The 25240-nt window shown below is 38.9% G+C and overlaps 2 protein-coding genes across 2 annotated transcripts; both read right to left on the bottom strand.

Annotated features, from left to right (window-relative positions):
• Positions 1–2028: 2028 nt before the first annotated feature.
• On the bottom strand, positions 2029–4228 carry LOC130725420 (uncharacterized). The gene is made up of 3 exons (XM_057576650.1): positions 3448–4228; positions 2521–3361; positions 2029–2041 (listed from the first exon to the last, which is right to left on the bottom strand). Exons 1-3 carry the CDS (start codon positions 4226–4228, stop codon positions 2029–2031), a joined length of 1635 nt encoding a protein of 544 aa, XP_057432633.1.
• Positions 4229–20910: 16682 nt separating this feature from the next.
• Positions 20911–24138, bottom strand: LOC130722985 (AP-3 complex subunit delta). Its single transcript, XM_057573892.1, has one exon. It carries the CDS (start codon positions 24063–24065, stop codon positions 21144–21146), a length of 2922 nt encoding a protein of 973 aa, XP_057429875.1. The 5' UTR covers positions 24066–24138; the 3' UTR covers positions 20911–21143.
• Between the last annotated feature and the right edge of the window lie 1102 nt (positions 24139–25240).

Genomic DNA, 25240 nt, shown 5'->3' on the forward strand with positions numbered 1-25240 from the left:
GAAACCAGGTAACAACAAGTCTGTAATTCAAGAGACTTTGAAGGGTCCAAGTGTGAAGGAGGATGATATTATGGTGGTTACGGGCGGAGCAACATTAGATTGGATGGATAGAATTCGAATGTGCCTGGAAGCGGATGGGTCAGATTTAGCTCTGTTTTCAAAGGACCAAATACGAGAGGCGAGTCGTTATACTATGATGGGCGGACAACTTTACAGGAGGGGCGTAGGAGTACCGTTGTTAAGGTGTGTTAGCAAAGAGGATGCAGAAAGGATTATGTTTGAGGTGCATGAGGGGGTCTGTGCCAGTCATGTAGGAGGAAGATCTTTGGCTTCGAAGGTGTTGAGGGCAGGATTTTATTGGCCAACTTTAAAGGGCGATTGTATGGAGTATGTTAAGAAATGTGAAAAGTGCCAAGTTTTTGCTGATCTTCACAGGGCACCTCCTGAAGTTTTAAGTTCAATGAGTTCTTCATGGCCATTTGCAATGTGGGGCGTAGATATTCTGGGTCCATTCACTCCAGCAGGGGCGCAAGTCAAGTTTTTTTTGGTGGCGGTGGATTATTTCACAAAGTGGATTGAAGCAGAGTCAATGGCGAAGATAACAGCTGAGAAGGTTAAAAAATTTTATTGGAGGAAGATAATCTGCAGGTTTGGAGTGCCAGCAACCATTGTTTCTGATAATGGAACACAGTTTACAAGCAAGAAGGTCAGAGATTTTTGTGCAGAGATGGGAATTGAAAACAGGTTCGCCTCAGTGGAACACCCACAATCTAATGGGCAGGTTGAAGCAGCAAACAAGGTGATTTTGAATGGCGTGAAGAAGAGATTGGGCGAAGCAAAAGGATTATGGGCTGATGAATTGATCACAGTGGTTTGGGCTTACAACACAACACCCCAATCCACTACTGGAGAAACACCTTTCAAGCTTGCTTACGGAGTTGATGCAATGATTCCAGTGGAAATACAAGACATGACTTTTCGAGTGGCTACATATGAAGAAAACCAGAATCGGGAAAATGTTCTAGTGGACTTGAACTTGGCAGATGAGGTAAAAGCAGAAGTTCGTTTAAGGGAGGCTGCAGTCAAACAAAGGTCAGAAAGGCGTTATAATACACGAGTGGTGCCTAGGAGCATGAAAGTGGGTGACTTGGTATTACGCAGAAAGGCAAAAAGTCCAACCGATTCAAAGCTGACACCTAACTGGGAAGGTCCATACAGAATTCTGCGAGATTTGGGGCAAGGGGCTTACCACTTGGAGGAGTTATCTGGGCGCAGGGTTCCAAGGGCATGGAATGCACAACACTTGCGCTATTACTACAGTTGAAGTTGTGTTCTGTTTGTTTCGTTTCAGTGTGTTTTTATTCTGTTCAAAGACTACGTCGTGTTCATTGTTTGTGGTTTCTGTATTTGCTTAAGTGTCAAGACTATGTGGTTTGTCTATTAAGACTTGGTAGCATGCACTCTTTTCTCTACCCATTAGGGAGAGTTTTTAACGAGGCATGATGTTAATTTTTAATGAAAAAACAGGTATGCACTCTTTTCTCTACCCCAGGCGGGAGAGTTTTTAACGAGGCATAACCTTTAAAAATTTCTTGAGTGCTTTGTTAGCATTTAAGTTACTTTTCAACTTAGGTCTATCAATTGGGCGATTCCAGACAATTGAGAAAGAGTAAGTCTCTTGAAACTAGAGCGTTTGGCCACGAATTCATAAGCGTAGCCTTAACTTGGATTAAGCTTGTCCAACTTAAGCACAAAGTCTCCAAGCGAGCAAATTTCTATATCAGAACAAATTGCGCTTCTGATCTTTTTATTTTTGATTCACTTCAAAATACAAAGGCCTTATGAATTCAAAGAATAGTTGTTAAAGAAAAATCAATTTTTTCTTGAGACAGAAAATTTGATAAGCCCAGGGCTTTGAGTTTTGTAAGAATTTGTCAAGCCTTCTTCATAAGGTAGACAACTTGTTAAGATCAACGCCTTCGTGGATAAACGAATTCAGAAGAAAGGTATTTTCGCAGTACATTATTTTCATATTCTTATACTGATTAGAGCAATACTTTAAGTTTAGAGAACACAATAACTTTTGAGTTAGATTACTGAGTTATTACCTTTTAAGAAGGAATGGGGGATTTTAGAGGAAGATAAGTAATTTTGAAGCGTAGACTAGGGGTGACACTTAGATTTTAAACTTAAGCTTTGTTGCATTAATACTAGAGGGGGGCGTTACATTTAATTGAAAGCGGGAAATGCAGGAAATAAAAAGCAGGAAACTAAGTCAACCGTTTGGTATAAGACCAACGGGAACAAAACATCATTTCAGTTTTTCTTAGGAAGGATCAATTGCTTTCCCCTTCGCCCTCTTTGTTGTTGTTGTTGTTGTTGTTCTCCTTGTCTTCTTCTTCTTCTTGTTCTTCTTCTTCTTCTTCCTCATCAAAGTTGGGCGTGATTAATTTTCCTTCAATGATCCTAGCATAAGGATCAACGCCTTCAGTCTTGATAGGCACGTCAGGATTTAGGAACAAGATTTGCTCCTTAGCTTTGTTAAAGCCAGCCTCAAGTTGGGAAAGAATGGAGGCTTTCAAAGATGTCGTTTCGGCAGTAAGATCATCAACAGTCTTGTTCAAAATTTGTTTTTCTGAGGCCAAGGAGTTCGCCTCTTCCTTCATTTTTTGTGTTTCTTCTTCCTTCGCCTTCAGTAAGGCTTCACCTTCTTCCACAGTCTTTTTCAATTTTTCAAGTTCTAAAGCCAGGTCAGCGGCTTTCTTCTCGTTGGCCTTGTTAGATTTTTCCAACAGCTTCATTGTGGACTTCAGCTTTTCATTTTCTTTTTCTTTATCTTCCAGCTTCTTAGCGTTAGAAAGCCCATCAAAGTGGCTGGACTCAATTTCTATCATCTTGGAAATGGCAGCAATTTCCAAACTTTTAGTCATGACGGCCTGGCAGGCTTCTTGAAGCCCAATTTTCCTCATCTTTTCCTTATCAGCTTCAAATACAAGGTTGGTCTCCACAAGAGAGTTGAAGTTGATGCGGGAATCCCATAAGGAAGTAATTTCTTCTGAAGTCATGTCCTCGAATTCTTTCAGTTCGTTCTTCCACGAGGGAGGTGGAGCGCTTGAGGAACCATATTGGTTCGCCCCTTTGGTTGTGAATTTTTCCAGCGGAGTTTGAATGGTGGCTTTCTCAGCAGTCTTTTCAGAACTTTGGTTTTTCTTTCTTCTTTTCGGGGCTGGATTCTTCTCCGTCTCAGAGTGACTCCCTTCAGGTTCGGTTAGGGACTTGGCAGGAGATTGCTTTTTCTTCAACGCCTGTTGCTCGCGGCGGAAGCGGAGAATATCGTCTTCAGAAAGGCGAGACATCTTCGCTGCAAGACGTAAAAGCAGAAAATAGCAGTTAGGAGTTTTGCATTAATTTTTGGGTGAGTCATATTAAGAAGAAAAATGTTCTTACCAACAAAATAGGATAAGTTTCTTTTCTTGAATGCTTCATAGAAATCATAAAGGTTCAAATGAATTGTGGATAAGAAATCAACCTCATATTTCTCATCGGGGCTAAGAGAGGATTCGGGAATATTATGGATAAGTTGGGGCTTATCAGTCCAATAGAAAGGGAATCGTGGGGTTCCGTCATCAAAGTAGAAAACATCTTTACTTTTTTCGGTTTCCTTTAATTTGAAAAATTTGGATTTCCAGTGTTTAAAATTACTCCTAAAGAGAGTAAACACCCCACGCCCCCTGGCAGAGGATAGGGAAATATATTCGCCCTTCACCTTCATGCCGGAGGTTTCGAAAAAGTAGAAAAACTTCTTGCAAGTTGGTATTATGCCTAGGCAGACACATAATAATTCAAAGGCTCGAAGGTAAGCCCAACCATTAGCAGAAAGCTGGGTAGGGGCGATGTTCATTAAGGTTAAGCAGGAACAGGTAAAGTCAGGAAGGGGGAGTTTGTATTCAAGGTCTTGGAACAGGGTTTTAAAGAGGTAAGTGTGATTTTTCCCATTCGGGTCAGGTTCACCGAAACAACAGGGTTCATCAGGGGCGCAGACGACTATATCTAAATGTGTATCATTACCGTCAGCCCTAAAATTATATTGGGTTATCAAATCCATCACTTTGGGAATAGTGTGGAAGTCGCTGTATCTAGTAGCAATTGATCGTGAGATCCATAGGGAGTCAGCAACTGGAAGTTCTTTACGTTTCTTACGTGATTTACGAGGATTTTTGGCAACCATTTTTGAGAGCGAAGTTTCCTGAAAATTAAGAAGAAATGGGGTTTGTCAAGTAGGAGTTTTTGTGTGTAAATGGTGAAGTAGGTTGGGTAAACAAGTTCTAAGTTTTGGGGAAAATTATTTATCCTTAGAGAAGTGATGGAGTGATTTTAAGTTAAACAGGAGAGACAGGATAGTAAAGTTGAAAAGATGAGTAAAAGTTTGAGAGAAGAAGAGATTACCAGGAAGAGAGGTGATAAGATCTGGAAGGAGATGGGAAGTGTTTCTGGTGAAATTCCCAGAAATTCTTCAAGTACTCGAGGCAAGGCAGTGAATATTGTTTAGAATTATAGAGAAAGTTACTAAAAAGTTGGGAAGGTAGAGAATGGTAAGAAAAGGATTTTGAGCCACGTTTTATAGTGTTGGTGGGTTTAAGGCGCGTCGATTCATCTTTAAGCCGAATCGATGAACTTTGAAACGTGTCTCTTTAGGGGCCTTTAATTTTTACCTTGAAAACGTTTCGGGAAAGGGAACGGGTTTGCGTGTGGATAGAGTTGAGAATAGGTAATTATTACTTTTGTGCCGTTTGATAAGAGTTATGTCAGTGGAAATTAAATGCTGAGTGGAGGTGAATTTTGGGAAACGTCAGGCGTCGTTTCACCATGGGTTTTCAAATTTCAAAATATTTGCATATCTTATCTGTGATCATGGCAGGAATATGACAGTGAAGTGACAGGAAAAGATCTCAGTTAGAATCTTAAAAGAGAGAGCAGGTGGAGTAATTTCAGTAATCGATAAGGGCGAAGCTTCTTTTCATTTGCTGAAAAAGGCGAAGCTTCCTTTGCTGGTTACAAGGGCGAAGCTTATGTTGTTTATTATGTGACATTTTTTGCATGTAACAGTTACTTAAGTTTAGCGTTACTGACTTTATATGTTAAAGGGCTTTGAGTATTGTATTGTGGGCTTACTTAAAAGACACGCTGCCCCTTAAAATGACTTTTAAGCTTAGGTGTCTTGTGGGCTTGTGTACTGTTATTGGGCTTACAATATTTGTGTCATGTGGGCTTACCGAATTTGTACTATAGGGCCAGGCGACCCATGACCCGAACGGGTCAAAACTTCATAATATATAAAGGAAACACCGCCCATGCGGTGGGGGATCCAACACTTTTTTACTCATTTGCTATCTTGTCATTTTCTACTTTTGTTGCCTAATTGCTTAGCCCTGACCGGAGATTTAGACCGGAACAACTATTATTTGCAGAATTATCTTGAACAACTCAGAATTAAATAAGTAAATGTATGCTGAGAAGTTTAATATTGATGAAAAATATAGTTAAATAAGTGTCATGTCATAAAAGATATAACAACTTTCACCTCTAAGGCAATTTTTGCTGATTTTACTACTGGTTATACTTGATATTTAATTCATATCATATTAAAATTTTGAGCCAAATCTTTTCAACATCGATGGCTAATTATATTATCATTTTTATGGTAACTTCCAAGATATATTTAATGCGTGGATCTTTCATGGCACTGCTGGTAGCATAGGTGTAAAAAAGTATGTCATAGACTCATAGGATATGGAAAATAGTTTCATATAACTTGTTAATTGTCATTGCGAGTTTCAAGTATAAATACAAACATCATAAACAAAATATAAGCAAGTGTTGTTGTCATAGCAGTAGCTCAGTACTTAGTTAGTTCCTTAAATAAGTATCTCAAGTTTGATTCTTAACTCTTATGAATTAAAAAAAAAATCATCATTGATCAACATCGATCAACATCTTGGCTTTTAGTGCACTGACGATGGATGCAAAGGATTAATCTCACCATTGTTGCGAATGAAAAAAACCTATTGGTCAGCGTGTTATTGTTTATTGTGCTAACTGTGAGATAAACTGTTTTGTGACTAATTCAGTACTATGCATATGTGCTTGTCTTGTTCATTAATTCATGTACTAGATTCAAACCTGCGCGCGGTGTAATATCAAATTGATTTCATTTTATTTAAATAAATTATATATTTAAATTAATATTAATGTAAATATTATATGTAATTATTTAAAAAAATTGTATTTAAAAGATGTAAAAGAATATGTGGGATGATATTGGTTAATAAAAATGTGAGTAAAATATGTTTAAACACAATATTTTTTCGGGGGAGACATTTTGATGTTATTATTGTTTTTATGTTTATTCACCTTCAAGCATAATTTAACGAACTTGTATTTTATTGATATGGTTCTCCTTAAGGTTGATATATTACTTTGAAGAAGACATATATGTCCTTTTCTTACTGAATAATTCCCATGCTTCTATAAGATTAACATGATAAGAAAATCTGTCCATATATGATACTATAATCAACATACAACTATAGTTAAAAATTATTGGAAGTCCCGAGTGTTGTGAATAAGTAATTAAATGTCAACTTTCATGTGTGGTATAGACCAAAATGATAGTAAAAGATGACATAGGTGGTGCCATGCACCCAGAAAGAGGGACCGGAAAAGTTGAGGTAAAACTTAAACATATTTTCTAACTCGAAAGTAATATAAAATTTAGCACGCATAAGTTATGCTTAGGTATCCAAAAGAACCACTTGCTCTAGTTTTGACATTATTGTCGTTGTTAGATACTACATCAAGCCATCAACCACAACAGAGATGTTAAAAATAAGCACTAAAACAGGTTGTGCTCACATGCCTTACCATGATTGTATCTCCGCGATGTGGATGCAATTGTACTGATCTTGTATCTCATTTAATTTCATCCCTCCCATGCAAAACTTCTTGAAATATTTGTAAAAACAACTTTGCTATGCAATTTATTAATATTTTTTTTTTGTACATCGGAAAGATAAATTGCACCCGCCAAGAATCGATCCCTGGATCTCCCCCTACCCAACTCATATGTCTCCAGCTCCTACCACTTGAGCTATCCTACGGGGACTGCAATTTATTTTCTTGTTCCTCTACTGCCATTTTGTGAGAATGACTGAAAATAAATATTGCTTTGGTGATGTTAGGGGTTATATAGCATTTAAGAGGGATGGAGATATTAACGGTATAATTAAGTTGAGTTGGATAGGTGTGTAGAAAAATGGAAGAGGGAGGGAGTGTGTGGGATTGTAACGTTTTTGGACGATAGAATGGAGAAGCTAGTACATGAATATGATGAGGCATAGCTTTAGAAAATAGAAGATGTACAAAGGAGGGAAGGAGAGACAAAGGGAAAGTGATACAAATTGATTCAGTGGAGAGAAAGTGACACGCAAGATAAAAAGCTGATGTGGCAAATTTTAGAAATAGAAGGAAAGATGAGTTGGCAGCATCATATTGCGCGCTTCACAATTCATATATTATAATAGATAGGTAGATAGATAGGTTCAAAAAGCTCCTTCGGGCTCTAATTGTTTAAACCTCATTTTCCGAAGGAAAAATTACCCAAAAATTAAACACCAAAATGTAAGTTTTTTGTTTTGTTACAAGAGAAATTCTAAAGAGGACAGAAAAATACAATTTAGTTACTTTAAAAAATGCAATTTAGTTATTTAATATATGAATTTAGTATAATATAAATATAAATTAATGCATGATAAGTTTAATTATTTAATATATGATTTTTTTAGATTTATCACAACATGTGATCGATGTGAGATTGTGAGTCATGTGATACTGTGTCTTATTCTTCTTAGTTGTTCCTTTCCTGTGTGCGCCTAGAATATAATAAAGGAGTAAAGAATGGATTAGCTAGGGACAAAAGCCATAACCATATAAGGTAAGGTATATACTATATGTAGTGCATATACAGTGGACCAATACTATTACTAACTAAATTAAATGGCCAATTCATAGTGCAACTTTATTTCTTTACGAGTGAATCCAAGTGCCTTGAGGAAAGCACAATTAACTGTGGTCCTAAGTTCCTACTTTATGAAATTATAGTACCACACATCATATCATAAATTGCAGTTTGATGCTCTACGTGCTGAGTACTGAGGATATATATATTCATTTGCTAATTAAATTGTCCTTTTAGAGTGAAATAGAAGTTTACAGCTAAGTTTTGCATGTGATTCAACATGAATTGCTTATTATTTTAGCTTATTACAATTTTGATCAAAGCTCTTTTCGCTATCCTTACTAAATGTATATCTGCCTTAATTAGTGGGCAAGGGGATGAGTGATTGACTAAAGTGGTGATTAGTTCAAGATACTTAACAAGGCCTTTTCATTAGAAAAGGGTTAGTAAGATAAGTGACTAAGAATGAGCTAGTTTAGATTAAGAAAATTAAAATTGTATTTAGCCGTAATGTAGTAAAATACTTTAATACTTCTACTATAATACTCTCACTTATGGTTACCGCCACCGGGTTCTAAAAACACGGAATATGACAATATGTGGTAAGTTAATATTTCGGAAAATAAAATTTGGAAGTAAATAGTCTACATTATGTTCCAGGATCTAAACCCTGGAAGGCGTTTCAAAGTATAACGAAGGAGAAAGGAATAGAGAGAGTATGGTTGGTGGGGATCAAGATGAGTAATGAATGGGGAAAGATATATGCGGTCTGAAACAGGAAATGAAGGAGTGGTGGCCGCGTAAGTGCCAGGATCTCTCTTGGTTTTTGCTATTGGTAATTATAATTTAGGTCTTCAGTTGTGTTTTCCTTGGATTTTTTCTATTGGGTCAAGATGGATTTTGTTGTTTTTTCTCTATAGAGTGATTAGGAGGTTGTGTTTTCTTGTGAATGCATGTTTGGGAATTTTTATTTTTTTTATCTCATTTATCCTATTCCTAGACTTAAAATCTTCCCTCTTTATTAATGTATTTGGATTTCTAAAAAAAATGAATATGGAAGAATATTTTGGGGTTTAAAATTGAAGGATATTTGTAGGGGAATTGGCCAGTTACAAAATATGTGAAAATAGGTAAAGAATCAACTATATTTCAATTTTTTCTTTTTCTAATATTTTGTATTCTCAATTAAACAAAAAATTATTTCAGTAAATATCCAATTTAGAAAAAACTCACATATATCGACTAATACTTATTATTTTTTAAAGTAAAATGCACTCACTCCTTAAAGTTTGACATAATGACATTTCACCTCATTTTTACAAAAATTTCACACTAGATCCACCACATTTTAGAGATAAAATTTAGGGACGGAAAAACATTTGTCACTAATATTTAGTTATTTATTTCAGATTTTCAATAATTTAAAAAATTACAATAAATATAACTAACTTAAATTGTATATTACTAATGTTAATATAATTACTTATTATCTCACTCAAAAACTTTGTATGAACGGCTTATATCATGAACTAAATTAATTATTAAATTTAAAACTAGTCATATATAGTTAAAAAAATATTAATTTATTAAAGTTATAAATATTAAAAACTATAATTAATAGAACTGTAATTCATCAAAAAGTATTTATAAAAGATAAATAAATACTATATATCTTAACACTATTAAAAATTAATTTACAATTTCAAATGTTAATCAATTATTTGATTGACTTATATTAATTATTAAATAAAATGTAAGATACATATATAAACCTAAGATATTTAAATATTTTAATTATTGTGAACATAAAATTTAAATATAGTTTTTTTTTATAAGCCAAAAAAATATATTGAATGAAGTACAAGGGATACTTCAACCCAATCCATGAGGATGAGAAAAATAGCGGAAGAAAATACAAGCGAAGGAAATACAACCCAGAACAAAAAGAAAAACCCCCCTCACCAAGGAAGCACATCTTAGTAGAATATGCCTCGTTAATTAATACCTTTCCAAGAAAACCCCCTTGAAAAAACCTGGAGAAGAAAAAAGAGTACACATTCTAGAAAGCCATAGCAACGGGAATTACAAAGCCCACCCACAAAATGAATATATAGTTGTTTAATATATAGTAGTTTGTTTTCTAAATGACAACATTGTCTCTCTCCCTTTGTTACCTTGTATGGTAACATGAACATATTTTTAACCAACTATTTTTAACGTGAGGACACTAGTTTGAATCCTGGAACAATTATTTATTTAGAGAGACTGTCATAATTTCCTGAACGAGTTTACACCACTAAAAAACATACATTTAGAATAATTTAAATAATAAAAATTAATATTGTTTGAATTTCAATAATAAATAAACATGTCTCTATTAATCAACAAATTTTTTATGTCTCTAAATTATGCATTCAAAATTGAGTGGAATGTAGATTTTGAATAAGAACATGATGGAGTGTCATTCCGCTGAACCTTGAGAGAAGTGAGCGTACCATACCCTACTATTCTGTAAAAAAATTCATCTTATTAGACATACAACATGATTATTTAATATCAATTTAAAATTTTACTTGACTTAATTTCTTAAAGCTTAATGTTACTTTCTTATGTAATTTATTATATAATATTAAAAAAATTATTCACTTCTCTCTTATTCAATTTAATGAATTGTGAATCTATATCTTCATCGATTTAATCACCCGTTCAATTTTTAAAATATTACTTTATATTTATTTTCCAATTGTAATTACTTTTCACGTAAGATAATTCTATTCAGAGAAATGGAATATTAATCACATTTTGATGGAGTTAATTTTTTTAGTAGATTTTTTTTCATACACAATACTTAAATCAGAAACATTACTTAAAAAAAATTTAGCATGCACAACTTTAAAGAAATTTGTTTTATAACTTTTTGTCTGTGTCCTACACAGGAATTATAGCTACAACCACCGTTGGATCGCCATAAGACCTAACGGGTCCATCACAAGAAGTTCAAACACATGAACCCATCATAATCCTTTTTCTATTAGCACATGAGATTGTTGAAATGTCATGTATGCTACAAAACAACATTGCCCACTAGCAATCATTCCCCTGACTGAAATATCATCATACTTCAACAAATTAATTAGCATATGAGGTTATTTGTAAGATCTAGTTTGTAGTGTCAACTGTCAAAGATTTCAATTGGTTTAACTATGTTTGGTAATTTAGTTCTCAATCCAAAAAAAAGTAAATTTCACAACACTATTAGCTTTCCAACAAATTAATTGCTTTCCTCATATCAAGGGCTATCCTAAGAAAAGTTAATTTGATTAGAACCCTGCAGCAACTTGTTCTTTCAAAATCTCGATTTTTTTTTTATAATAGGTAATCTCTACTACTGAACATAATCATGTTCGAGCCAGAATCATTTACATCTTAATAGGACTTGCTCTCCTAACATGAGTTTTTTTCATTCACAAGACTCTACCTGATACATTTTTTAAAGTGAATCAAAATGTACTATTATTTTTATGAAACTCAAGATGTACTACTTGAACCACTCACCCATTGATTTTTCAAAAACTTGATTAAAATCGCTTTATTACTTATCTGGGTTGAAAATAATAAGCTTTATTTCTTAAAGTGAATCAATATTCTTTATGCATGTCGGGGTTGAAAATAAGCTAACAGGAAGCTTTTCTGCACTTTGAAGTCATGATAATAATCATTTGTGCGAGAAATTTGACATGATCGAAACTTCTTACTCTCTCTCTATAATGAAGCAACATTTTCTTTTTTCTTATTCTATGAGGATGAAATGACCCTCTTTGTTTTAAATGCAGTTTTGTTTCTTCCTTCCTTTTTTTCCTGATATGAATAATTGTGGATCATGCACACGATTATATTTTTTCTCCGGTTCAAATTACATCTGATTTTCTTTATATCCTAGACGACCCTACCATTAAGGCTTAAATAAGTTTTTGGTCCCCAACCTTTACTAAATGCTTGGTTTTCGTCCCTCGCCGGAGTAAAGGTGGGTTTTAGTCCCTAACCTTTGTCAAATGGTTTGGTTTTGGTCCCTCCGGAGCTCTTGGTCAACGCCGGAGCTCCGGTGGCCCATGTGGCATGGCCACATGGGATTAATGAGGCCAGGTGGAATAATTTTTTTTATTAAAATTAAAAAAAAACAAATTAATCTCTCTCTTCATCTAATTTATTTATCTTCCTAACTAATTAATTAGGTACATCATCACTTTCAACACAATATAAATGAATCATAATAAAGTAACATTGACTCCAGGTGCTAATTGTTTCAAAACAATATCTCCAATTATTTTTCCAGATAAATCTTAGTAGCCACACCAGTTAGCTCCTACGCAGATCTCAGCATACAGAGCACTTTAATTCGCCAACCAACAATAAGCCAAAAATTCATCCTTGATTGATCCTTGACTTCTTCATTGATCCCTTTTCCCTCATCCCCTGTTGCAACCCAGAAATTCATCCCAATCTCCTTCTCCTTACCCCGACCCAGACCAAAACAAATTAACCCACACCCATCTCTGTTAATAAAAAAGAAAAGAACATATACGAATTGGAGAAATTAAGCAGAAGAACAAGTTCAGGTTGAAGACCCAGATGTGCTACGTGGGCTTCGGGTTTCGATGGATCTTGCAGCTCTTCTCCGTCGACCTTCCCAGCCCCAATTTCAAGCCACCCCTCTTCTCTCTGATAATGGCGATCCCACCCACCGCCGCCACCCTTCACCACCCAATTTCAAACCACAAGTCTCTCTCTCTCTCTCTAACTCACTTCCCTCTCTTCCCTTCTCGCTTAGAAGTGGTGTTAGTACACTTGAGTCAAGAGGACGACAGATCTGGCTGTTCCATGACACAGCGGTGGTAGATCGACGACAGGGAAAGATTACGACGGATCTGATTGTGGGTAGATGGCGTAGTGGAGTACCCACCATTTTCACATTCATGGGGCTGGGGGGGGATTCGCTGGTGATAGGTGGGAGTGGGATGAGAAGAAGGAAGAAGAAGATGAAGGGAATTATGGGTGCGGTTTTGAAGATGAAGAAAATGGTTAAATTTCTAGGTTTAGAAGATGAACTTCTGCCTTATGGTGTTTTAATGTTAAGGAATGAATGAAATTAATTAGGAGGTAATTAGGTTTTTATTACTGAGATTAATTCTCATCTGTTTTTAATTTAATTTTTTTATTTCCACCTCACCTCAATAATCTGATGTGGCAATGCCACATGGGCCACCGGAGCTCCGGCGTTGACTAAGAGCTCCGGAGGGACCAAAACCAAACCTTTTGACAAATGTTAGGGACTAAAACCCACCTTTGCTCCGGCGAGGGACGAAAACCAAGTATTTAGTAAAGGTTAGGGACCAAAAACTTATTTAAGCCTACCATTAACAACCTGTATATTCATATACAGGTAAGAACTTGGTACTTTCTCTTTGTCATCACTTGATCACTTTTTTTGTCAAACTTTTTGTTTTGGTCAATGGACTAAGATTTATTAATCAAAGCCCAAATGGGTAGGGCAGGATAGTACAAGGAAAGCGGTCCAATAGTACAATACAGCTCAGTGGGCATACTTAAGAAACATTCCGAGCCCAAAAAGGAAAACCCACATTCCTAGTTCTACCCCATCTGCCCAACAAAAGCCCGTAGGCGGAGGAACCTAAGCTCAGGGAGGGGTCAACTACCACCTGGGTCAAAAGGTATTGATCTTCCAAGGCTTTCAAAATTCCTTTGGTGGAGGGGCTCCATGTCTCTACTAAGGAGCCTGGCTAGTAGAGGTGGAGGATTGAGAGACCAATTAATCGGGAGTTCGTTCTGGAGGTGAAGATGGGCTACAAAGTGGGCAGTTTTGTCAAACAACCACTTATCCCAAAAGCTTAAGCTATTGGGTAAGGGTCATTTTAATAGTTTTATATTATTCTAACACGCCCCCTCACACAAGAGCCCTTTGGGCTTGAAGCGTGGATAATGCACAGGCCCGCCTACCATGTGCTTAATTAAATTCCACTTTTTTTAATTAGAAAGTGATGGGAGCAGGGATCGAACTCTAGACCGCTAAGTCATAGAGGCTCTGATACCATATAAGATTGGATACTCTCACCACAAATTGTGTGAGGTAGACAATGTTATTTATAATAAAGAAATTACAGAATATTCTAAGGAATATTATGAGACATATTACAAAATATATAAATAATAGTAAAAGGAATATCCCGTAGGATATTACACATATTTATCTCTAACACCCCCCGTCAAGCTTAGCGTTGGATTAAGACCAACGCGAAGCTTGGATCTAAAAAGTTCAAACAACGGACGAGGTAACGCCTTAGTGAAAATATCAGCAAGCTGGAGAGACGTGGTCACATGGCGAACAGCTAATCGACCAGAGGAAACCAGCTCACGGACGAAATGACAATCCAAGTCAATGTGTTTGGCATGTTTATGAGCAACAGGATTCTGAGCCATAAACAAAGCACTCTGGTTGTCACTAAGAAGAAGAGGAGTCGCTGATAACCGAACACGAAGCTCATGAAGAAGATTAAGCAACCAAACGAGCTCAGAAGCAGTATTAGCCATGGCTCGGTACTCAGATTCACAACTAGAGCGAGCAACAGTAGGTTGTTTCTTGGCACTCCAAGACAAGAGATTATCACCAAGAAAGATGGCGTAGCCATAAGTAGAGCGACGAGTGTCAGTGCAGCGAGCCCAATCAGCATCACTATAACCAAGAACAACGGGGGAAGAGGTGCGACGAAACGTAAGACCATAGTGCTGCGTGCCACAGACATAACGAAGAATGCGTTTGACAGCCTGAAAGTGTTCAATAATCGGAGCCTGAAGAAACTGACTAACCGTGTTAACAGCATATGACAAGTCAGGACGAGTAATAGTCAAGTACTGCAAGGCCCCAACCAAAGAGCGATAATGCGTAGGATCGGAGAAAGCCTCACCAGAACTAACAAGATGAGAACCGGAAGCCAAGGGTGTCGAAACATGACTGGCCTCAAGCATCAGAGCACGAGAAAGCAAATCATGAGCATATTTGGCTTGACCCAAGAACAAGCCATCAGCAGTATAAGTGATCTCAAGACCAAGGAAGTAGCCAAGCTTACCCAGATATTTAATGGCAAACTCATCATTAAGGCGAGCAATAAACTCAGTCAGAAGAGAAGGGTCACTACCAGTAAGAATTATGTCATCTACATACACAAGAAGATACAGGGTAATGCGTCATTTGTAGAAGAAGAACAAGGAAGGATCAGCCCGACTACACGAAAAACCGTAGCGCAGAAGAAAGGAGCTTAAGCGCTGAAACCAAGCACGAGGGGCCTGTTTGAGGCCGTAGAGAGCCTTGTTTAACCGACACACATGAGTCGGGAAGCAAGGATCAACAAACCCAGGAGGTTGCTCCATATAAACAGTTTCAGTGAGATGACCATGAAGGAAAGCATTTTTGACATCCAACTGATGAAGCTGCCAATCATTGAGCACAGCAAGAGATAAAATGAGGCGTACAGTGGTAGCTTTGACAACAGGACTGAAAGTAAGGGAGTAATCAAACCCTGGAATCTGCGTGAAACCCTGAGCAACCAAACGCGCTTTTAAGCGCTCAACAGTGCCGTCACTATGGAATTTAGTGCGAAAGACCCATTTACTACCAACAACATTGGTAGTGGAAGGACGAGGAACCAAAGTCCAAGTACAATTCTTATGAAGAGCAGAAAGTTCATCCTCCATGGCTGCCAACCATTGAGGATTCTTCATAGCAGATTTAAAACCCTTAGGCTCAGTAACAGTATGCAAAGAAGTAAGAAGGCCAGTAGGCTGAGCATGAACCAAAGCATAACGCGGATTAGGCTTAAAAATACCATTCTGAGATCTAGTCCGAGGTCGAGCAGCATCAGGAGCAAGAGGAACCTGAGCGACAACCGGAGAAGGAGCCGGTGGGGAAGCAGGAGCTGGCGAAGGTGGGGCAGCATGATGAGGAACCGGCGAGGGTGGTGCATCATCATGAGGAACCGGCAGAACATCTGAGTCATCACAAGAAGGACAAAGCAAAAGACCAGTATGTGGGGGACTCTCCCGAATGACGGGTACATCCGGCTGTGCAGATGGAGGTGGTCCGACAGACGGTTCATAAAATGTAGAGACCACCAAGTCATTAGCAGAAGAGGGAGAACCTGCAAAAGGGAAGCAAAATTCATCAAACTGAGCATGACGGGACACATAAGTCCGAGAGATAGCCGGATCAAAGCATTTGAATCCCTTGTGTTGACCGCTGTATCCCAAAAATATGCAAGGAGTACTCCTGGGGCTAAACTTATGTTTCATGTATGGACGCAAGCACGGAAACACCCGACAGCCGAAGGGATTTAAATTAGTATATGTAGGCGCAACATGAAACAGAAGCTGAAATGGAATCTGATTAGAGAGCACCTTAGAAGGAACACGATTAATAATATATACCGCAGTACTGAAAGCATCAACCCAATGGCTAGTAGGGACATGTGAGTGATACAACATAGCAAGACCAAACTCAAGAACATGTCTATGTTTCCGTTCAACTCGCCCATTCTGTGCTTGAGTATGAGGGCAGGAAAACCGATGAAGCACACCCGAAGAAGCAAATAAAGTTTGTACTTTATGATTAGTGAACTCAGTGCCATTGTCACTTTGAAAAACTTTGATCGACCGGGAGAATTGGTTTTCCACAAACGCTTTGAATCGAACAAGAACATCAGAAAAATCAGACTTGCGCTTTAATGGATAAAACCAAGTAAACCGGGAAAAATCATCCACAAAAATAACAAAGTAAGAAAAACCATCAACGGAAGCAACAGGAGATGGTCCCCACAAATCACAATGGATAAGGTCCAAAACTGCAGAAGCTCGTTTATTATTATCATAAAATGCTAAACGTTTACTCTTAGCCATCTGATAAGAAGTACAACAGATAGGCTTAGGCAAAATAGAGGAAACATTAAAACAACCAAGTTTATGCAATTGTTGAATAATTTCAAAATTGACATGTCCTAATCGTGAGTGCCACAATTCAAAGGAGGCACGAGGTAATGGAGAACTGGTAGTAAGCAGCGCCTGCGATCCTTGGTCAAGCACATAAAGTCCGTTATCACATTGGCCCCTTCCCAGAACGGCGCCTGTCTGTCGGTTCTGAATAACAAAAGAATCATCCAGAAAAATAGCTTTAGCATTATGTTCACGAGACAATTTGCTAACAGAGACAAGATTTTTAGTTAGCCGAGGCACAACCAAAACATTAGATAAAGGAACAGAATGTGAAACAGAACGAGAACCAATATGAGAAATATGTAAACCAGCCCCATTACCAACAAGAACACGATCATTACCGGAGTAATCCTGAGAGTCCGTCAGCTGAGATAGAGAAGGAGTCATATGAGAGGTGGCACCTGTATCCATATACCAGTCGGAACGGTTGGAGTTGTCCAATGAACAACCCGCAGCAAAAGATTGAGCCAAATTGGCAGACTCAGAAGAACGATCCCAGCGAACCGGACACTTATCAGCATAATGGCCCTGCTCACGACAAATTTGACAGCGAGGAATGTAAGAGCCACGACGACCAGAGCCACCATTATTGCGACGCTGACGAGATCCACCATTAGAGTTGCCACGATTTCCACCCCGAGAACCACCACCATAATTACCACGGTTGCCACTAGTGGAAGACTGATTGCCAGAAGAGCGAGTCTGATTGCTCGCATGGAAAACAACAGGTGGAGGAGTCACTGATTCCTCAAGAGAAGCCTGAAAAATAGCATGGCTCTCGACCTTACAAAGAATGTCAGTAAAGAAAGGTAAGGGTACCTGATCAAGCTGTCATGTGGAGAAATTTGTGTATGAGGGGCCAAGACCACGAAGAAACCAGTGAACTTTGTCATCATTAGCGACAGGGGCACCAATAGCAGCCAATTGATCACAAATAGTGCGGAATTTCCGTCCATATTCAGAAACGGAGAGGGAACCACGACGCATGAGTTGTAGCTCATCACGAAGACGCAGTTCACGGGCCTTGCTGCGTGAAACATAAGCAGAATGAAGAGCAGTCCAAACATCCCGGGCAGTGGTAGCACTGAGGGTCTCAGATAAAGCTTCATCAGTCAGTGAGGATAGAAGAAGACTGTTGACGTTGCGATCGCGAGTCTGCCACTGAGCAAAGGAAGGATTTGGACCTGGAACAGCACGCAAACCAGGAGAAACATTCTGTGGCACAAACTCCGGTGGTGGATCAACGGTAGGATCAACAATGTCATAAAGATTTTGATTCTGAAGAAGAGCCGTGACCTGTTTACGCCAGAGAAGAAAATTATCTGATTTTAGTTTCACTATAATCATATGCACCAAAGTGTTGAAGGAAAAAGTCGGAGGTGTAGCGTCCGAAGCCATGGGAAAGAGAACACAATTGTCCCAAAAATAAATAAATAAATAATCTGCCAACAAGAAAGACAAAATAGCTGGTGCAGGAACAAGGTGTGTGGGACAGCACGGTCAACAAGGCTTGGGGTTCGGGCACGGAAATCGATGATGCACGGAATCTAGGCACAAGTGGCTGGCGGTTGTCTGACGGCGCGGAAAGAAAGGACTTACGACGTGCTGGCTCGTGTCCCGCGTGGCTGGCAGCAAGGAGACAAAAGCTGTCGGCGGCAAGAGACAAGAACGAGGGATGATGGGAGTGCACACGGAAAGCAAGGGGAACAAACACAAGAGCAGGACACGAAGCACGAGGCTGTCTAGCGGTGCAGCAGGAGACAGTTTGACTGGACGCGTGTCTGGCGGCTGCACGTGTCTAGCGGCGCAGAAAGACAAGGTGCTGGCTGGCGCGGAGCACAAGGCAGCAGTAGTGTACGAAAAACACAAGAAATTAATGGCTGCAACAATTAAACCAGAGAATAAAAGAGAGAAAGGATAGTGGCGGCACAGAGAGGGTTGGTAGGCTAGGGTTTCAACCTAAAACCTGATACCATGTAAAACAACCACTTATCCCAAAAGCTTAAGCTATTGGGTAAGGGTCATTTTAATAGTTTTATATTATTCTAACAAGTTTGATTGGCGTCCCTCAAAGGTGCAGTCTTCCTGGTTAAGGAAAGCATGTCTGATTGTAAGCATCGGGTTGGGCTGTTCCTCATGGAAGATGGCTCTGTTCCTACCTTTCCAGATTGCCCAAAGAGTGCAGATGAGCAAGGAGAGTTCTGTACCCGTGGTTGATAATTGTTGGTATTTGGTTGCCATTTGCAGGAGCCATATGTCAAAGCGTTGGAGCCCCTCGACTGGGATAGAGAGTTGTAGAGGGGACCCGAACCAGACTGCCCGAGTCCATGGACATAAAAGCAGGGTATGCTCGATTGTTTCTACCGCATTATTGCAGATTGGACACACTTCAGAGGTGGCCATTCTCCTGCGAAAAAGGTTTCCTTTTACTGCTAGAGAGTTAGTTAGTGCACGCTTTCCAGCAAAATAGTTTAAGCTTCTGTGGGGTTTGACTTCCCCAAATTATGTTCCATAGCTCACTAGGCGCTTGGTGGGAAGAACTAGTATCATTGGAAACCGATGGTGAAGAGACTCTGGAGACATGGTAGCCTGTTTTGATGCAATATTCACCTGACTTGTTATGGGGCCATATCAGTTTATCTGTGTCGCCTACCAGGCCCAGGGGAGTTTGGAGAACTTTGGACGCAACATGTTCTGGGAGCATTGAGCGAATTTTACTCACATTCCATCTCCTACTGCTCTGATCAATAAGTTCTTTGACGAGGAGTTCTTGACCATTTGTCCACTGCTGGAGATTAGTCCCATCCCAAACCCAAGAATCTTTCCAAACGTTGACATGATCTCCGGTGGCGATACCCCATCTGCACTTGGCTCAAAGGAAGTCCCTTCCAGCCAGAATGCTCGACCACATCCAGGAAGCCTTCTTAGGCTTGGGAGCATCCAAGAATTCATGATTTGGAAAATAAATGGATTTCAAAACTCGGACCCACAGTGCGCTTGGATTCACCTGAATTCTCCAAGCCTGTTTGGATATATGAGCCAGGTTTTGGTGGATGAAGTCTCTAGATGTATACTATGTGACATTATGGCCTAAGTGTTCTTTTATTGATAGTAATGTAAACGAAGCCCCAATCATATTTACATGTCCTATCTACAATAAATAATAAATTAGCCTTACCCAAATAATTGAAACAATAATTTTTTTTATTGTTACATGATAAAGATAGGCCCGTTAGCCCAATAGACCAAGTCCATAATTAAGGTAATTATCTTCAGGTTTGTTACAATTTTGCTTATATATACACATCAAGGAAACACTCATCAAGTACACACTATCTCTTCAACTCTAATCCTTACATTTGGTGCTCACCACATTGCTGGATACAATGATAACGGTAAACTGTATTCTCACTCATCTCTCCTATGGTGAATGTAACAGCCTTCAGTATCTATGAAGAACACGAGAATACATACCTCTAGCATCTTCAGTAACTAAATAATTAAAGCCTTCTAATTTGGGCTAATTCAATGTTAATCACTACTAAGAACAACTAAAAAAGACAGACATAGTATAAACACTCATAATGGAATCATATTAGCACAGCGTTGAGTTCCCTCCTTTAGCCTTACAAGAATATATAAACACTCAAGCTAATAGCAGAGCGATATATCACAACTTCAACAATTATTAATGACAAGAGAAGTCACTGCACTACCCTCAATAATTTAAAAACATCATTTTGATCTTAATACAGAGAGCACGAGAATTTCCAGAAAAAAAACTAGAATTAAAAGGAAAAAGTTTCAATTATAATTCCTCCAATATCAAGAAAACAAAGGCCAGCCAAACAACAACTTGAAATTTTACTTCTTAATATGCTCGTTCTGTGAAATATACAAAAAACAGGCAACAAGCAATGAAAATAGTATCAAGTATCAACAAATTACAAGAAATGACACACACAAAGGAAAACAAAAATCTATGGAACTAGGTTAAAGGCTCAGCACTAAGATACAGGTAAACAGCCTCTATCAAAAACAAAAGGTGATGACAAATCAAAATCCTTAAATGCTACAAAAGAAAATCAGGAATTACTGGTGTTTGGGAAACCACATTTAAGGGTGATTCAGCTCTTTGATGAGTTTTGCGCCTACCATGGCGGTGGCTGCTCTTTTTCTTTACCTTCTGACCATGTTCTTCCCCTTCAACAATCTTATCCTTACCTCTCCGCCTTCTCTCTTTATGACCATGATTTTCACTGGTATTTGGGTTTTCAGTATCAGGCTTTTCTGCATCACCTAGATTTTCTTTCATTTCAGAGGATGTGCCTAGTTTCTTCTTCTCTTTCCGCTTACTAGATGACTTATCAGAAGGATTGCCTCGAGACAAACTCGACCTGGTTTCATTTCCTAGAAGAGCATCTTTTACAGCAACAGAAAGAGAATCATTCCTTGGCTCGGGGCTTTTGACTGAAACTGGTGCAACATCCCCATCATCCAATTTCACCACAACAGGCCTGGGCTTCATTTGGTTTGTCTTTTTCTTCAAAAGAAGTGATTGCTCTGTCAACTTGGCTAGCTCTGCAGCTTCATCATTATTACTGTTTGACTTTGGGTCATTTGCAGGAGGATAATCTCTTGGAACAATCTCACCCTTCTCTGAAGGAAGGTAATACAATCCATGCCGCTTCCGGTGTTCAAGCAAGGATGTAGATTCATTTGATGACCCTGACTCTTCATTTTTCAAAAGATTAGATGAAGAAGCATCAGAAGTAGTGGCAAAGTGAGGGCCCCCAGTGCTAAATGAACTTGATGTGGGTAGCTCAATATCACCACATATAGCTTTTAAGTCATCAAGATTCTCCTTAAGATCCAATCCATCTGGTACAGCAACTCTTCCCTGTGCACTTACCGAGACTGGACCAAGTTCCACAGAAAAAGCATCACGCATCAATTTGATAATAGCTGAAACTTGAGTATATTTCTTGTCCATAATATCCGCATTCTGAACTGAATTGTCAATTATTTCAGCTTTAATCAACTGAACAAAGCTAAGTATGTTACGAGCTCTCTCCAGCACTTCAACATCCGGGTTTGCTGCTAGTGGACCAAAAACCAATTCAATTCGACTTAACAGGCTTACAATAGATTCACGTGAGAAATCCTTCTTTGCCAAAAGAGAATGTGTAAATGTCTGACCATCAGTGAGAACTCCATCAGTGTCGTTTTCAACCGAAAGATCTTCAGAAAAGTCAGCTGTGTTTCTTGGGTTAAACCCCTCATCCTGTTCATAATTTGAACCTTGACCTGTTGCTAATTCAGGAGCCTCAGGGTTCTTTTTTACACTATACAAGTTAATAGCAGAATTTGAGGATTCACAATCACCACCATCATTTTGCAAAAGGTAACATTCCAAGAAAAAAATTAAAACCTTGAGAGAAGCATTAATATAAACTACTCTTATGGATGGTGGCAAGAGATTGGTACGAGGTTGTAGGAGTGCATCCATGAGCTCCAATGGATTGCTAGCAACCTCAACATACTCCCCTGAAACCCAAGCAGCAGCACACAATATCCTATGCAAGTACACATTACCTAGCAACGCCGGATCAATCAACAAATCGCGACCAACCCGAACAAGCTGCGACCTAGCATCCTTAACTCTCATGCCAATATCAACAAGCTGATTCTCAATCTCCTCACCCTTTTGACAATTAGGAATCGTAGCCATTTCTCCAAGAAGAGACACATACCAATCAAAGTCAACAATGATCTCATACACATTCCTACTACATGTCACCAAAATGGAACCTAAAATCTCATTGCAAAACTCCGGGTCGGATTTCAATGCATAATTCAGCAACACCCTGGATATCTCCACCACATTGCTCTCAGACACCATCGCCATCAACAAACACAGCGATTCAATTTTGATGTTAGAATCGTCATCACTCAACGACTTAATCACAGCTTCCTTGTTCTCCAAGACTGCCCACGAGTGTCTCGTTGCAGCAACTGAAAGTGCTTGCAACCCCAGATACCTGAGATTGGGATCCTGATCAGCAAGAAACTCCTTCACCTTTGCAACAGCAAGGTTAACAGCAGAATCATAATCCCCATCATCACTAAAGCAAGTTAGCACAGTCCTCACACACTCAAAAACCAATGACTTAGCCCCAGATCTTCTCATGTGATCACAAACAGGCTCAACTATCCTCTTCCCCAACCTAGGTTCCAATGGAGCCAACTTTGAAAATATCTTCAACACCTTAATGAGAACCCAATTGTTCTTAGATTCAACCAAAACCCTATGAAACTCCGGCGCGAGCGGGAGATACGATCGCGGGTCCCTCGCGGCAAGCTCGCAGAAAACGCCGATCACCGCGGTCACAACCTGAGGGTCGGAGCTTTCTAGATTCTCCACCAATCGCTTGAAGCAGACCCTGACAGCGTCAGGGTACTTGTCAAAGATTCTCAAAACGACGGCGATTGCTTTCTTCTTAACGTAAACCCTAGAAGATGAAAGGAGGTTGAAAATCTCCGGGGTGAGGTCTCTGGCGAGATCGGTGGTGGCGATGTTGGAGAGGCAGTGGAGGGCGAGGGAGGGTTCAAAGGGGTTGTTCGCGGCGGAGAGATCTTTGCGAAGCTGGTTGGTGATGAGGAGGAGAACGGGGGTGTCGTCGTGGAAGGAAGTTGCGGCGGCGTAGTAACCGATTCTCTTGTGGGAGAATCGCGAGGAGGACATGACTTCGACGACGTGGAAGGAGGCCCAGGTCATGTCGACGCCGTGGACGGCGGAGAGGTAGGTGAGTTTTTCGAGGGCGGTGGATTTGGTGCTGGGGTCGGTGGATTTGATCTCGCGGCGGATTTCTTCTGTGGCTTTGGAGATGGCGGTGGATTCCGGGAGGAGCTGGAGGCGGAGGGATTTGATGAGATCTTCCAGTGTGCGTTGGAAGAGATTGTCCATGATCGATGAAGATGAGGACCCCGCCATGGATGGAGGAGGAGAAGGAGGAGGAAGTGACGATTGCCACCGTGATGGTGAGGAGAAATTAAACTCGAACTGGTGTTGTTGTTGTTGTTGGTGGAGCAGGATTTTGTAATTGCTTGGGCCAGCCCAATATCAAAGGCCCATGTAAATTAATGAATTTGTAAACCAATTTATTTGAGAATTTTGACCCAAAAAAAATCTAATTGAGAATAATTTTGTAAGAATAAAAAATATAATTTAAGAATTATTTGCATATGTTGTTGTTCATTTGCAAAAAATTTGGATGAGTTTCATTAGATCCTAATTTGTGGTGCGGTAGAGGGAAATGATGTTTTGCAATGAAAACAAACACGAAATGGCTTATGTAGTACGTTAGTAACATATGATTATTTGACTAATGGTGGGAATCATAGTCAACGATTGTTGAAAATGATTTAGAAGTGTGGTGCGTATGAGAATAATCATTTTTTCTTATGGCTCATTGGAAAGAATGCTCTCCAACTAATTTTATGAGGCCCATGTCAAGTCACATGTGATTGAATTTGTGTACAAGTTTCACACATGTTTTAAAAATGAATTTCTTCCATTGCCAAGTCTCTCATTTAGAACCTCTTACAAACACAAAATCATCCTTAAACCAATTCTTAGAGGATTGGATATAACTTTCTATAATCTTCCTTCCTATGTGACTTGATAATGTTATGAAACATTCGCCAAAATCAATACATTAAAAAAAATTGGGGTTGGGATTAAGAAATTGTTGAACATAATGATACGACCTCACAAAAGCCCACGAGTTTAAATGTAGTTAGGATGAATATATTTTTTAAAATAATCATGTATCAAAGTAGTCAAATGGCACTATAAACTTGAGTTATGTGAACACATAGGTGTACATAAAAAAACTCTCAGTCCATTTAAACAAGTGTGTATTAAGGTTCAAGATGAAGATATAATATTTTTTAGATAATTCGCCACTCGATGTTACTTCTATGGTACCCATCACTTAGTTATATGAACTGAACAGATAAGAGAAACTACACTCTTATACCCCCATAATCTATCCAATCTCATCGAGTAATGAATTTGAGATTTTAAGAACACGCTTACCATACATATGTTCAATGAATTGAAAATCTGTAGGAATGAGTTTAAAAAGTTAAGGGCTAGAAGGGTTC

The sequence above is a fragment of the Lotus japonicus genome, chromosome 6 (genome assembly GCF_012489685.1).
Source record: "Lotus japonicus ecotype B-129 chromosome 6, LjGifu_v1.2".
Classification (NCBI taxonomy): Eukaryota; Viridiplantae; Streptophyta; class Magnoliopsida; order Fabales; family Fabaceae; genus Lotus; species Lotus japonicus.